Genomic DNA, 15,739 nt, shown 5'->3' with positions numbered 1-15,739 from the left:
CTTTTTTTCTAAGAGTGTATATGTTATAGTGCTTTTGCTGTTTCTCAGAAGTTTATGTTTCTCACAAGTTCAATAGTTTATACAGAAGGCTGGGTGTGGAGTCTTTGTCCTCACAAATTACATTGACAAGCCACTGCTAAACAAAACCGAAACATTCTTCTTTCCAGAACGAGGGACGGTGCAGGGCCTGAGTGTGTCTGAGGAGACCACGGACAGTTTCAGGGTGTCATGGCTGGCGGCGCCAGGGCCCGTGGTGAGGTACCGGTTGTCCTACATCCCTGTGACAGGGGGAGGAGAGGTGCTGGAGGCTCAGACCAACGGACCTGACACCACTATCGTGCTCCAGGAGCTGTTCCCCATCACCACCTACCATGTGTCTGTGTCTGCAGAGTACACCTCCGGCCTGGGAGACGAGATGCAGGTCGACGGAACCACCAAGGAAGGTTAGTCAGTTAACCAGCGTGGCTGCTAACATTTCTATTCCTTACCTATAGCTAATGCAGTTTATACTGTACATACATGTTTGTCCTTTCCTTCTCAGTCCATGGTTCTCCCCGTGATCTCCGTGTCTTCAACGAGACCGTGTCTAGCATGAAGGTGTCATGGAGGGCCGCTCCCGGGAATGTCCTCCAGTACCGCGTGGCCTTCAAACCAGCCGACGGCACCGGGGAGAGGAAGGAGATAGCCGTGAAAGGAGACACCACCGTGGCTCTGCTGAAGAACCTCCAGCCTGCTACTGAATATGAGCTGTTTGTCAGCGCCCGCTACACCTCTGGGCTGGGAGACCCACTCCTGGGTACAGGCACCACCCTAGAAGGTACAACTTTTATGTTTGTTATAACTGTCTGCTCTTTGGCTGCTTTGAAGGGGTTGTGTTTTAGAGAGAGAGAGAGGGAGGGAGACAGATAGATAGCGAGAGAGAGGGAGACAGATAGATAGATAGAAAACATACTGCCCTAGAAATCCTTCCTAGATATCTCAGGATACCTCTTCTCTGACTGTGTTAAGTGTGAGGGAAATTCTGTTAAGGGAAATTCTGCAAATGCTGGAATGTTGAACTTTATGTAATTTCTGTGACACAGACAGACTGTAGGTTAGCTCTGCTTTATTGCCCATGAAGCAGGGAGAGCTGGAAATGGGTGGGGGTACTCTCGTAAACCTAAAACACTCCTGAGTACAGCCAACACATGCCATGCTAGACTAGCTCATGCAGTTTTACACACTCCAGGGACATATGGGTTATTTGAGATTATTTTATTTGTCATATTCAATATCACTTTAAAGGAAAATACCACTCAAAATCTTTTGCTATTCGTTTCATTAGTTCGATACAGTCCCAAAATGTTTTGCATGTCGGCAATCAAGTTTTTGTTTTGCCAAAATATATATATTTTGTGGTATTTTCATTCAATGATTTTGTAAACCATTTGGAATAGCAATGCTGCTGATCAGAGACGGCTTTTTCTGCTAACTGGGATCCTCAACCATAGAACTTGATGCATACTTAAGCCTATGTCTTCAAGAATGTTAACCAAAATTTACCAAACCCATTGTAGACTACACTCCTCTTTCTAACACTGAGGGATAGTGTTAGGTTGTTCAGGACTGACATGCAGTGAGTTAGTGTGAGGGACATCTGTTAGTGATATAGGTGTTTCAGTAGGCAGCCATTCAGGCCAGGGCAGCAGGAGGTTATGGTCTGGGTCACGCTGGTCTGGCTGCTAGGGAGCCCAACAATAACAAAGACCACTCTATCCCACACGCCAGAACAGACACGCCCCCACAATCCGTTCTGCTCGTGGCAGCCCAATCATAGGTCTCTAGACAGCTTTACGACATTAGTAGAGTTTTGTCCCGGAACGTCTTTGATCAGGGTGGTCTAGAAGAGAAAGCTCTGAGGATGGGAGGCCCAACTAGAAAAATGAGAGGGGAGGGGAGGGCCAACTAAGAGGACTGGGGTTTGGGAAGGGGAGAACCAACTAGGAGGACTGGGGTCTGGGAAGGGGAGAACCAACTAGGAGGACTGGGTTCTGGGGAGTGGAGACACAACTAAGAGGACTGGGGTCTGGGGAGGGGAGGCCCACCTAAGAGGACTGGGGTCTGGGGAGGGGGGCCCAACTAGGAAGGGGTCTGGGGAGGAGAGGCCCAACTAGGAGGACTGGGGTCTGGGGAGGGGAGGCACAACTAGGAGGACTGGGGTCTGGGGAGGGGAGGCCCACCTAAGAGGACTGGGGTCTGGGGAGGGGGGCCCAACTAGGAAGGGGTCTGGGGAGGAGAGGCCCAACTAGGAGGACTGGGGTCTGGGGAGGGGAGGCACAACTAGGAGGACTGGGGTCTGGGGAGGGGGGCCCAACTAGGAGGACTGGGGTCTGGGGAGGGGGGCCCAACTAGGAGGACTGGGGTCTGGGGAGGAGAGGCCCAACTAGGAGGACTGGGGTCTGGGGAGGGGAGGCACAACTAGGAGGACTGGGGTCTGGGGAGGAGAGGCCCAACTAGGAGGACTGGGGTCTGGGGAGGAGAGGCCCAACTAGGAGGACTGGGGTCTGGGGAGGGGAGGCACAACTAGGAGGACTGGGGTCTGGGGAGGAGAGGCCCAACTAGGAGGACTGGGGTCTGGGGAGGGGAGGCACAACTAGGAGGACTGGGGTCTGGGGAGGGGGGCCCAACTAGGAGGACTGGGGTCTGGGGAGGGGGGCCCAACTAGGAGGACTGGGGTCTGGGGAGGAGAGGCCCAACTAGGAGGACTGGGGTCTGGGGAGGGGAGGCACAACTAGGAGGACTGGGGTCTGGGGAGGAGAGGCCCAACTAGGAGGACTGGGGTCTGGGGAGGAGAGGCCCAACTAGGAGGACTGGGGTCTGGGGAGGGGAGGCACAACTAGGAGGACTGGGGTCTGGGGAGGAGAGGCCCAACTAGGAGGACTGGGGTCTGGGGAGGAGAGAACCAACTAGGAGGACTGGGGTCTGGGGAGGGGAGGACCAACTAGGACTGAGGTCAGACAGACAGGAGGCTGTATGTGCTATGATTTAGTTAGGTTTGGGGGTCAGCAGTATGCATGTAGAGAGGAATATTGTTCCAGCCCTTTACCTTGAAAGGGGCAATCTGCAGTTGCTACATAAATTTTTTGACTTATACAGTAAATGTATGATATGTACCCATTGATTCTTGAAGAATATAACTTGTAAATGCCTCATGAGCTTAGTTCAACTATCACACCCCATCAGAATCCAAAATATAAACTGTATAGCCTCAAAACATGGTTAAAACTATCATTTTGATATCATGGATCGTCAGTCCTTGCATCCATAGTCCTTGCATCTATGAATTGAAGAGTTTTTACATTTCGCCAGACCCATCCCTTAGCTTTTTACCAAAACAGTGCACTTTGTAATTGTTTCAACTGCTGATTGCTGATTTAAAGTGGAAGATGCCAAATGGTTTCAGTTTGAGCCCCCCGACACAGCAAAGCTTAGTCATTCACCATGACCAAAGAGTGGAGTCATTGTCTCTTAATGTTGCCTCCTACCTAAATCTCACTAATGACAACATTAATAGCAGACCACATGGCTTCTGCATCAGGGAATATCAGAGGCCTTATCCCACTCTGGAGAACAATGGAGAGGTGTCCAGTATGTAGCTATTTTCAGTTCATAAGCGGAACGGTTCAGATTCATTCTTTCTTCATGGTAGAATGGCGCCGGAGGGAATGGCAGCCATTTTACGGGCTCCTGACCAATTGTGCTGTTTTGTGTATTTTTTTTGAGCTGATCATTCCTTTTTTTGTACGTAATGTTTCCTCCATCGTTTCCTATAACCGAAAAGAGCTTCTGGACATCGGAAACAGCTATCACTAATGAGGATTTCTACTCATTAGTCAGAGGTGAAATATATTGATTTTGCTGGACTAGGCCCTGACTCTTGTAGAGCACGAAAACTGCAAGATAGAGGCCGGCGCGCTTGCACTCTGATGAGATTACGGCGATGAATGAATAAATCGCCTCTACCCTCTGTTCTATTGGTGAATGTGCAAACGCTGGAAAATAAACTGGACAAGCTCCATTCGAGATTATCCTATCAATGCGACATTAAGAACTTTAATATACAATTGCTTTTTGGCATCATGGCTGAACACGGACAATATAAATGGATAATATAAATCTAGCTGTTTTTTCTACGCATCGGCAGGACAGAACGGCAGAGAACGGTAAGATCAGGGGCGGTGTGTGTCTCTTTATTAACAACAGCTGGTGCTTTATCTCTAATATTAAGGAAGTCTCAAGGTTCTGCTCGCCTGAGTTAGAACACCTCATGATAAGTTGTACAGTAGACCACACTATTTACCAAGAGAGTTTTCATCTGTATTTTCTGTAACTGTTTATTTACCACCACCTCTCTCAATGAGCTGTATAGAACAAGAAAATTCTCATCCAGAGGTGGCCGGTGATATTAATGCAGGAAAACTGAAATTCGTTTTACCTCATTTCTACCAGCATGTCACCTGTGCAACTTGAGGGATAAAAACTTTAGATCACCTTTACTCCACATGTAAAGTAGCATTCAAAGCTCTCTCCTGCCCGCCATTTGGCAAATCAGACAATAACTCCATCCTCCTGATTCCGGCTTACAAGCAAAAACTCAACAGGAAGTACCAGTGACACGCTCAATATGGTAGTGGTCCAATGAAGCAGATGCTAAGCTACAGGACTGTTTCGCTAGCACAGACTGGAATTTGTTCCGCGATTCCTCCGATGGCATTGAGGAGTTTCCTACATCAGTCACCGGCTTCATGAATATGTCAATCGACGACGTTGTCCACACAGCGACCATACATACATATCCCAACCAGAAGCCATGGATTACAGGCAACATCCGCACTGAGCTAAAGGCTAGAGCTGCCGCTTTCAGGGAGCAGGACACTAATCTGGACGCATATAAGAAATCAAATCAAATCAAATCACATTTATTTGTCACATACACATGGTTAGCAGGTGTTAATGCAAGTGTAGCGAAATGCTTGTGCTTCTAGTTCCGACCATGCAGTAATATCTAACAAGTAATCTACCAATTCCACAACAACTACCTTGTACACACAAGTGTAAAGGAATGAATATGAATATGTACATAAAAATATATAAATGAGTGAAGGTCGAACGGCATAGGCAAGATGTAATAGATGGTATGGAGTACAGTATATACATATGAGATGAGTATTGTAGGGTATGAAAACATATAAAGCAGCATTGTTTAAGGTGGCTAGTGATACATTACATCAGGATGGCAAGATGCAGTAGATGGTATAGAGTACAGTATATACATATGAGATGAGTAATGTAGGTTATGAAAACATTATATAAAGTGGCATTGTTTAAAGTGGCTAGTGATACATCTAATTACATCAAGATGGCAAGATGCAGTAGATGGTATGGTGTACAGTATATACATATGAGATGAATAATGTAGGTTATGTAAACATTATCTAATATAAATAATATAAAGTGGCAAGTGATAAATTGAGTGGCAAGTCATCAATTTTCCCATTATTAAAGTGGCTTGAGTTGAGTCAGTATGTTAGCAGCAGCCACTCAATGTTAGTGATGGCTGTTTAACAATCTGATGGCCTTGAGATAGAAGCTGTTTTTCAGTCTCTCGGTTCCAGCTTTGATGCACCTGTACTGACCTCGCCTTCTGGATGTTAGCGGGGTGAACAGGCAGTGGCTCGGTAGGTTGCTGTCCTTGATGATCTTTTTGGCCTCCCTGTGACATCGGGTGGTGTAGGTGTCCTGGAGGGCAGGTAGTTTGCACCCGGTGATGCGTTGTGCAGACCTCACTACCCTCTGGAGAGCCTTCCGGTTATGGGCGGAGCAGCTGCCGTACCAGGTGGTGATACAGCCCGACAGGATGCTCTCGATTGTGCATCTGTAAAAGTTTGTGAGTGTTTTTGGTGACAAGCCAAATTTCTTCAGCCTCCTGAGGTTGAAGAGGCGCTGCTGCGCCTTCTTCACCACGCTCTCTGTGTGGGTGGACCATTTCAGTTTGTCCGTGATGTGTACCCTGAGGAACTTAAAACTCTCCACCCTCTCCACTACTGTCCCGTCAATGTAGCTAGGGGGCTGCTCCCTCTGCTGTTTCCTGAAGTCCACGATCATCTCTTTTGTTTTGTTGACATTGAGTGCGAGGTTATTTTCCTGACACCACACTCTGAGGGCCCTCACCTCCTCCCTGTAGGCCGTCTCGTCGTTGTTGGCAATCAAGCCTACCACTGTAGTGTCGTCTGCAAACTTGATGATTGAGTTGGTTGCGTGCATGGCCACGCAGTCGTGGGTGAACAGGGAGTACAGGAGAGGGCTGAGAACGCACCCTTGTGGGGACCCAGTGTTGAGGATCAGCGGGGTGGAGATGTTGTTACCTACCCTCACCACCTGGGGGCGGCCCGTCAGGAAGTCCAGGACCCAGTTGCACAGGGCGGGGTCGAGACCCAGGGTCTCGAGCTTAATGACGAGTTTGGAGGGTACTATGGTGTTAAATGCTGAGCTGTAATCGATGAACAGCATTCTTACATAGGTATTCCTCTTGTCCAGATGGGTTAGGGCAGTGTGCAGTGTGATGGCGATTGCGTCGTCTGTGGACCTATTGGGTTGGTAAGCAAATTGGAGTGGGTCTAGGGTGTCAGGTAGGGTGGAGGTGATATGGTCCTTGACTAGTCTCTCAAAGCACTTCATGATGACGGAAGTGAGTGCTACAGGGCGGTAGTCATTTAGCTCAGTTACCTTAGCATTCTTGGGAACAGGAACAATGGTGGCCCTCTTGAAGCATGTGGGGACAGCAGACTGGGATAAGGACTGATTGAATATGTCTGTAAACACAGCAGCCAGCTGGTCTGCGCATGCTCTGAGGACGCGGCCGGGGATGCCGCCTGGGCCTGCAGCCTTGCGAGGGTTAACACGTTTAAATGTTTTACTCACGTTGGCTGCAGTGAAGGAGAGCCCGCAGGTTTTGGTAGCGGGCCGTGTTAGTGGAACTGTATTGTCCTCAAAGCGAGCAAAAAAGTTGTTTAGTCTGTCTGGGAGCAAGGCATCGTGATCCACGATGGGGCTGATTTTTCTTTTGTAGTCCGTGATTGACTGTAGACCCTGCCACATACCTCTCGTGTCTGAGCCGTTGAATTGCGACTCCACTTTGTGTCTGTATTGACACTTAGCTTGTTTGATTGCCTTGCGGAGGGAATAGTTACACTGTTTGTATTCGGTCATGTTTCCGGTCACTTTGCCATGATTAAAAGCAGTGGTTCGCGAGTTCAGTTTTGCGCGAATGCTGCCATCAATCCATGGTTTCTGGTTGGGGAATGTTTTAATAGACGCTGTTGGTATGACATCACCGATGCACTTGTTAATGAACTCGCAAACCCAGTCAGCGTATTCGTCAATGTTGTTGTTCGCAGCAATGCAGAACATATCCCAGTCCACGTGATCAAAGCAATCTTGAAGCGTGGAATCCGATTGGTCGGACCAGCGTTGAACAAACCTGAGGGCGGGAGCTTCCTGTTTTAGTTTCTGTCTATAGGCTGGGAGCAACAAAATGGAGCCGTGGTCAGCTTTTCCAAAGGGAGGGCGGGGGAGGGCCTTATATGCGTCGCGGAAGTTAGAATAACAGTGGTCTAGGGTTTTGCCCACCCTGGTAGCGCAACCGATATGCTGATAGAATTTGGGGAGCCTTGTTTTCAGATTAGCCTTGTTAAAATCCCCAGCTACAATAAACGCTGCCTCAGGATATGTGGTTTCCAGTTTACATAGAGTCCAATGAAGTTCTTTCAGGGCCGTCGATGTGTCTGCTTGGGGGGGATATACACGACTGTGATTATGATCGAAGAGAATTCTCTTGGTAGATAATGCGGTCGGCATTTGATAGTGAGGAATTCTAAGTCAGGTGAACAAAATTACTTGAGTTCCTGTATGTTGTTATAATCACACCACGTCTCGTTAATCATAAGGCATACACCCCCACCCTTCTTCTTACCAGAGAGATGCTTGTTTCTGTCAGCGCGATGCGTGAAGCAACCAGGTGGCTGTACCGACTCAGATAGCGTGTCTCGAGTGAGCCATGTTTCCGTGAAACAAATAACGTTACAGTCTCGGATGTCTCTCTGGAATGCTACCCTTGCTCGGATTTCGTCTACGTTGTTGTCAAGAGACTGGACATTGGCGTGTAGTATGCTCGGGAGTGGTGCGCGATGTGCCCGTCTACGGAGCCAGACCAGAAGACCACTCCGTCTGCCCCTTCTGCGGCGCCGTTGTTTTGTGTCGCCTGCTGGGATCCGATCCATTGTCCTGGGTGGTGGGCCAAACAGAGGATCCGCTTCGGGAAGTCGTATTTCTGGTCGTAATGTTGGTGAGTTGACGTTGCTCTTATATCCAATAGTTCCTCCCGACTGTATGTAGTAAAACCTAAGATTACCTGGGATAACAATGTAAGAAATAACACATCAAAAAGCTAAATACTGCATAGTTTCCTGGGAACGCAAAGCGAGGCGGCCATCTTTGTCAGCGCCGGAAGTAAAACATTTATAAAAATATTTTTTTTTAAATGTTGATGGTGCTCCGACGAACCATCAAACAGGCAAAGTGTCAATACAGGACGAAGATCGAATCCTACTACACCGGCTCTGACTCTCGTCAGATGTGGCAGGGATTGCAAACAATCACAAATTACAAAGGGATACCCAGCCGAGAGCTGCCCAGTGATGCGAGCCTACCAGACAAGCTAAATGCCTTCTTTGCTCGCTTCGAGGCAAACAACGCTGAACCATCCGTGAGAGCACCAGCTGTTCCGGACGACTTTATGATCACACTCTCCGTAGCCAATGTGAGTAAGACCTTTAAACAGGTTGACATTAACAAGGCTGCAGGGCCAGATGAATTACCAGGATGCGTACTCAGAGCATGTGATGACCAGCTGGTAAGTGTCTTCACTGACATTTTCAACCTTTTGCTGACCCAGTCTGTAATACATACATGTTTCAAGCAAACCACCATAGTGCCTGTGCCTAAGAACGCCAAGGTAACCTGTCTAAATGACTACCGCTCCCGTAGCACTCACATCTGTAGCTATGGAATGCTTTGAAATGCTTGTCATGGCTCACATCAACACCATCATCACAGAAACCCTGGACCCACTCCAATTCGCATACCGCCCTAACATATCCACAGATGATGCAATCTATATTGCACTCCATACTGTCCTTTCCCACCTGGACAAAAGGAGCACCTAGGTAAGAATGCTGTTCATTGACTACAGCTCATCGTTCAACACCATAGTGCCCTCCAAGCTCATCACTAAGCTAAGTATCCTGGGACTGAACACCTCCCTCTGCAACTGGATCTTGGACTTCCTGACCCTCAACACGGGAGCCCATCAGGGGTGCATGCTCAGTCTCCTCCTGTACTCCCTGTTCACCCACAACTGCGTGGCCACGCACAACTCCAACACCACCATCATTAAGTTTGCCGACGGTGGTAGTCCTAATCACAGACTAGGATGAGACAGCCTATAGGGAAGAGGTCAGAGACATGGCAGTGTGGTGCAAGGACAAAAACCTCTCCCTCAACGTTGGCAAGACAAAGGAGCTAATCGTGGACAACAGGAGATGGAGGGCCGAACACCCCCCATTCACATTGATGGTGCTGTAGTGGAGTGGGTCGAGAGCTTCAAGTTCCTCAGTGTCCACATCACTAAGGACCTATCATGGTCCAAACACACCAACACAGTCGTTAATAGGGCACGACAACTCCTCTTCCCCTCAGGAGGCTGAAAAGATTTGGCATGGGCACTCAGATCCTCAAAAAGTTCAACAGCTGCACCATTGAGAGCGTCTTGACTGACTGCATCATCGCTTGGTATGGCAACTGCTCAGCATCAAAGCGCAAGGCTCCCTGGATGGCAGGGCAAAACTCCCTGCCATCCAGGACCTCTATACCAGGCAGTGTCAGAGAAAGGCCCCTAAAATTGTCAAAGACTCCAGCCACCCAAGTCATAGACTGTTCTTTCTGCTACCGCACATCAAGCAGTACCGGAGCGCCACGTCTGAGACCAAAAGGCACCTGAACAGCTAATACCCCCAAGCCATAAGACTGTTGAACAGTTAATCAAATGGCTAACCAGACTTTTTACATTGACCCCCTTTATTATTTATTTATTACATTGACTCCCTGGCACTGGCTCTATGCACACTCACTAGACTCTACTCACACACTCACACACACTACACTGACACTCCAACACACAAAAAACACACACACACACACACACACACTACATACCCTCACACACATAAAACACACACACATATTGACGTCACACACACACACAATTTTTTTTTCACACACGCTGTTGTTACTCTGTTTATCATATATCCTGGTCACTTTTACCCCTACCCACATGTACATACAGTATTACCTCAATTACCTCGTACCCCTGCATATTGACTCAGTACTGGTACTCCTTATATATAGCTGTAACGGTTGTCGTCGGGAATAGAGGACCAAAACGCAGCAGGAATGTGGATGCTCATCTTGATATTTATTTTAAATAAAGAGAACACCAAAATAACAAACGAAGAACGCACGAACAACAAAACAGTCTTGTCAGGCTCACACAGGCAAAACAAGAAACAATCTCCCACAAACACTTAACCAAACACATACCCATATATAGGACTCTCAATCAGAGGCAACTAGAAAACACCTGCCTCCAATTGAGAGTCCAACCCCAATAAACTAGACAAAGAAATACAAAAGACTAGAGACCACATAGAAATACAAACCTAGAACATAACCCCAAAAACCCCGAAATAATAAATCAAACACCCTACTACATAAAACACCACCCCTAACCACATAAACAAAATACCCTCTGCCACGTCCTGACCAAACTACAATAACAAATAACCCTTATACTGGTCAGGACGTGACAATAGCCTCGTTATTGTGTTACTATTTCCTTTTTTTATTTAACAAATTTGTGTCTTATTTTTTAATTCTGCACTGTTGGGAATGGGCTCGTAAATAAGCATTTCACTGTATCCTACCTGTTGTATTTGGTGCATATTTTGATTTGCCTGGGGCTCCCTTCTCTTTGACAGTAAAGCTGACCTCCTTTGTCCATATCTGGACCTCCAGCCCGGGCATGGTCAGAAGTCAGATGCTCAGTTTCCATGACATGGTCAGTTTTGCTGACTCATCAGACCTGGCGTCCCACCGGAGTAGAACCTTTGTCTGGGCTCCTTTCTGTGCTCCATGACAAAGCATGGGTCTGGTTACAGCAGCACAGCTTGACGTCAGAACAACAGGCCAACACTGATCTCATTGTTTACGGTGCCACTGGCTTCCAGGTACCCACTGTGTGAGGTAACCTAACTGGCTATTGGAGACAATAGTGTGCCCTGTGGCAGCCAGTGGCCAATCTATCTTGTATGTTCAGCCAACCACATCCTGATTCCTGACCACTAAAGATTGGCTTGATTAACTGAATCAGAAAAAGGGGGCCTGAGTTAAATGTCTGGGATTCATATTTTAAATGTGAGCCTTATATGTATTAAAGCAGGAAGTCTTTCCCAACATGTGTTAGGTGTTACTTAGCAGCTACTTCAAAGCTGTGAGCGGTTGAGTGCTGGCTGGTTCCTCCAGCAGAGAACTGGCTGTCTGTCCTCTTCGTCCCAGTCCAGGGAGAGGCCAAAGAGCATGGAGAGAGAAAGACCAGAGATAACCCACGCCACTGACACCAAGCCATACTTCTACTTCTATTTTGTTTCATGGGACAAACATATGTTTTCGATAAAACTCTAAAAGTGCAGTTTGGTGTACACTATACAAACCACAAACTGCTGTCATACAGGTATAGCTAGCTAGCTCGTGTGCAAGTGGCTGTAGACAATAATATGCAATGTTTGCAAGGTTCATGTTGAGTGAATGTTTGTTCGTGGGCATAAGAGCTGAGCTTTTCAGTAGTAAGCATTTCATGGGCCACAGAGTGTGGCGTGAAACCAGGTGAATTCACAACGGTTTGCTTTGATTTCCTTTCATGACGATCCCTTTGGAAACTGGGCTCCTGGCTGGGTAGTGCTTTGCCAGGCTCAGTGACTTAGCGGAGCCAGGAGACACTGTTTTTCCTCCAGACTGAAGGTCCTTTGAGGCGAAAGGGCAGAGCAGGGCATAGCCCCTTGCACGCAGGTGAACCATGTGTTTTCATCATGGTCTAGCCCTACACAGAGCCTAGGTGGACCAGGCTCCAGGGCAGTTAAATGAGGGAAGTGTAAATAGAAGTGCAGTGAGTTTGATGGATTCCCTTTGCCATCTGGAGAGTGCCTTTGCTATTGAGCATTCTTGGGACGTCCCTACCCCATTGGAAGTTGACATTTAAAATGGTTAAGGTAAGGGTTAAGGTTAGGGTTAGGTAAGGGTCATGGTTAAAGTTAGGCTAAGGGTAGGGTTTAGGGTAGGGATGTCACAAGGATTCCGGATAGCACTTACCATCTGCAAAGAGCTGTTCTTTAAATGAGACTTGGCTAAACTGTTTATCTGTAAATTGAAGTCTCCATTTCCAGTGGTGTTTCTTCTTTAACTGTGGGCTCAAGAATAAGCACAGCCTGTAGGCGTTTGTTAGACAATAACTCATGTACTGTATGAATGCAGTAAATGCATGCTGTTAAGTTACATTGATAAGAGCAATATTTGTGTCCATATGTGAGCTGAGAGGGTGAGCTTTTTTATGGAGGCTCACCCTCATAGCAGGCAGCACACACGGTGTACTTTTCCTAGCACCTGACTCATCCTCTTGACACATATTGATATATATCCACATATCCAATTCGTGCCCAAACCAACACGGCTTTTGGCCGACGATTTGAGGGTTAGCTACATCAACAAACATACCTTGGTTACAGGAAGCCCCTGGCTGGTCTACTCCTATACATCACTTAGTGAAGTATACAGATTAGACTCTGTCTCTCAGTGATCTAGACCCATTGTGTTTGTCAGATCTGTTTCCTTATTTTTCTTTTCGAGATTTAGGGGATTATGATCACAACTGTATTTGCCAGTGTGATGATTAAAATGTGTAATAGCTCATCCTTTGTTGATGGCTCCTTCCTCAATGCTTCTTCAATGCTTTTCGTCATTGCACAGAGGCTGGGAGAGATTGTCCATTTACAAATCTACGTTTTGCTTACATTGTTGGTTTCAAATGCATGTTTTTCTAATTCCAACTAAGCATACTTCAAAATGGAGGCAGGTAGCTGTGTCCGTCTGTATTCCACGTGCTGCATGTATGTGCTTCAGCGCTTGGCCCCTGTGACTGTGCTGTGCTCAGAGTACTGATGAAAAGTGGGTCATTGTCTGCAGAAGTCATTATCATGTGATCTGGTCCCTCTTGTGCAGCAGCACAGCCGGGAAAGTCAGTGGTCTCTCTCCTCAGCGCTTGGCAGCAGCTCGATGCTCCCTGGATGGAGGGGACTTGGTATCTAGAGGGGTCACAGAATATTATCCTTGACAGGCCCTCCAAAATCTGGAATTCTCCATTAATTTCCTTGTGAATTCATTACCCCTCATATTTGGATCAGCTCTCTCTCTCCCTCTCTCTCTCTCTCTGCATCTGCAATTGTAACAAACACACTTTAATGGATCAAGTTTATTCTGTTTCGATGGAAAATGAAAGTGTTGTGAGCGAGACACTCTGAGCTGAGCGCTGGAATCCGGTGATTGGTTTTGCAGAGCTTTTTCCGAACCCTCTGATTATGAACAAAGTAAATCACTTGTTTCAAAAAGACCTTGAGGGGTTAAACGGAGACAGATACATTGTTGGTGGTTTATCACTATACCAGCGAATTCCTCCTGCTCACTAGAATACACTCGCCCACACTATCTGCATCCAGAGTGAGACAAACTGCCATATCAACTAGCAGACCTAACACAAACTGTTTTGGTCCATTTGATAAAGACTCTCTGTACTAACACTGGTATGTGAGATGTTGCCCAGCTTCCTCTGTCCTTTTTCCCCTCAGTCCTTGGCTCCCCTAAAGACCTGGTTACCAAAGATGTCACGGAAACCAGCTTCGCTGTCTCCTGGACGGCAGCGCTTGGTAATGTGCGCTCCTACTGGTTGAAGTGGAAATCGTTGTACACGGAGGAGACAGGGGAGAAGTCAGTCCCCGGAGATGTAACGGCCACAGTGCTGGACGGGCTCACTCCAGAGACGCGCTACCAGGTCTCTGTCTACGCAACCTATGACAGGGGAGAGGGGGAGCCGCTCGTGGGTGCTGAGACCACAGATGGTAAGTCACTTCACCTCCCTAATGTTTCCACCACACACAGACTTACTGTGGGACCCGCTCTCTCTGTCTCTCTGTGTCTGTTTCTCTCCTTCTCTCGCTCTCTCGCTCTCTTTCTCTTTCACTCACCCTCTCTGTCTGCCTGAGAAGATGGTTTTCTGGGTTTTTCGTCCCCAGTTTACCTCAGAGCTGAAAAAATATATAGATGTAGTATATAAAAATACCCCATGACCTCAGAAAATCTATCTATATAACTGGAACGAGCCTATATAAAGCACCTGGAATGAATAGGAGATCCAGAGTGGGTCACATTTGTCTGATGACATTAAAGAGTGTGTCAAGATGGTTTGAGCCCTTGAAGAGATTGGACTTGGGAACAGACCTTATTTCCGTAAATACACCATGAGCGTAAAGCTTTCATAGTCTTTATAATCCAGGAGTAGATAAAAAAGGTCAAAAATAATATGAAACAACTTCAGTCCTATCACCCTGACTGTTGAAAGCAGTGACCCAGGCTTTAGAGTTATGCAGGAAACTTCAGCCCCATTCTTGGGTGCATGATGTGGAAAAAGTGAGATACGGTGACATTTCCGGCTCATTCTTTGAGCTTGGAGATAACGTCAATGCTGCTGGCATTCACCTGATCCATCTGAACAGCCAACGAGATGCTTTTGTAATCAGGGTGACGTGTGTGACTGCGTGCGTTGGTGCATGCTTGTGCAAGCATGTGCACGTGTATGTTATGTACGTATATGGCCATGACGCAATGCGCCACACCTACTCCCAGTTATCAGGGGAGATTGTGGATTCGGATAGACACAGGAGTAGACAGTGCTTCCCCTCTCCTTGCAATACAGCGACCCACTGAAATGAGAAAAGCACATTGACGGAAACTCACCCCGATTGGGGAATTCATCCGCTGGTTAGCGAGACAAAATGTGCTAATGAAAAATGTGCATCTCCATCGTTTTGTTTATTGATTCTGGAAAGCGGAACAGGTGCAATTTACACCGAAAACAACCTTGAGGCACCTCTGGAGGCTCGTATGGTTTATATCTATGGTCACCAGAACCACCAGCCCTCTCTCTGTCTCTCTCTCTCTCCCTCTCTCTGTCTCCGCTAACAGGACAGGTCCATTTGGATCAAACCACGCAGTGAAAACTTGGACAGGCTACTTTTTTCCGTCCATAAAACTCCTCTCTCTGAAGTCTAGCTGTCTGAATATTTTCCTGAGCTCGTTTAGGGGTTTTGGCAATTCACACTTGTCCTTCCTGCACCAAAAACACACTGGGGTCATATTATGGAAAGATACAATACACAGTGGGTACAACCCACCACCTCAACACAATCTAGTAAAGCAGAGTCTGGTCAGTGTATGGTCTGACTGGGAAATAAAACTATGTTTGGATGGATTTGTGTTCACA

At 47.1% G+C, this 15,739-nt stretch overlaps 1 protein-coding gene across 3 annotated transcripts in view; it reads left to right on the top strand.

Annotated features, from left to right (window-relative positions):
* Positions 1-15,739, top strand: part of LOC115172768 (collagen alpha-1(XII) chain) — an 86,321-nt gene that overhangs the window by 11,789 nt on the left and 58,793 nt on the right. For 2 of the 3 annotated variants that reach the window (XM_029730504.1, XM_029730505.1), the window contains exons 12-14: positions 168-443; positions 542-817; positions 14,049-14,318. The exons of the other annotated variant lie outside the window; for it this stretch is intronic. In XM_029730504.1, coding sequence (XP_029586364.1) covers positions 168-443; positions 542-817; positions 14,049-14,318 — 822 coding nt within the window. The remainder of the gene's footprint in view (positions 1-167; positions 444-541; positions 818-14,048; positions 14,319-15,739) is intronic. 3 annotated transcript variants of the gene reach the window in all.

Source organism: Salmo trutta, chromosome 33 (genome assembly GCF_901001165.1).
Source record: "Salmo trutta chromosome 33, fSalTru1.1, whole genome shotgun sequence".
Classification (NCBI taxonomy): Eukaryota; Metazoa; Chordata; class Actinopteri; order Salmoniformes; family Salmonidae; genus Salmo; species Salmo trutta.
This window is presented reverse-complemented; position numbering and strand designations above follow the sequence as displayed.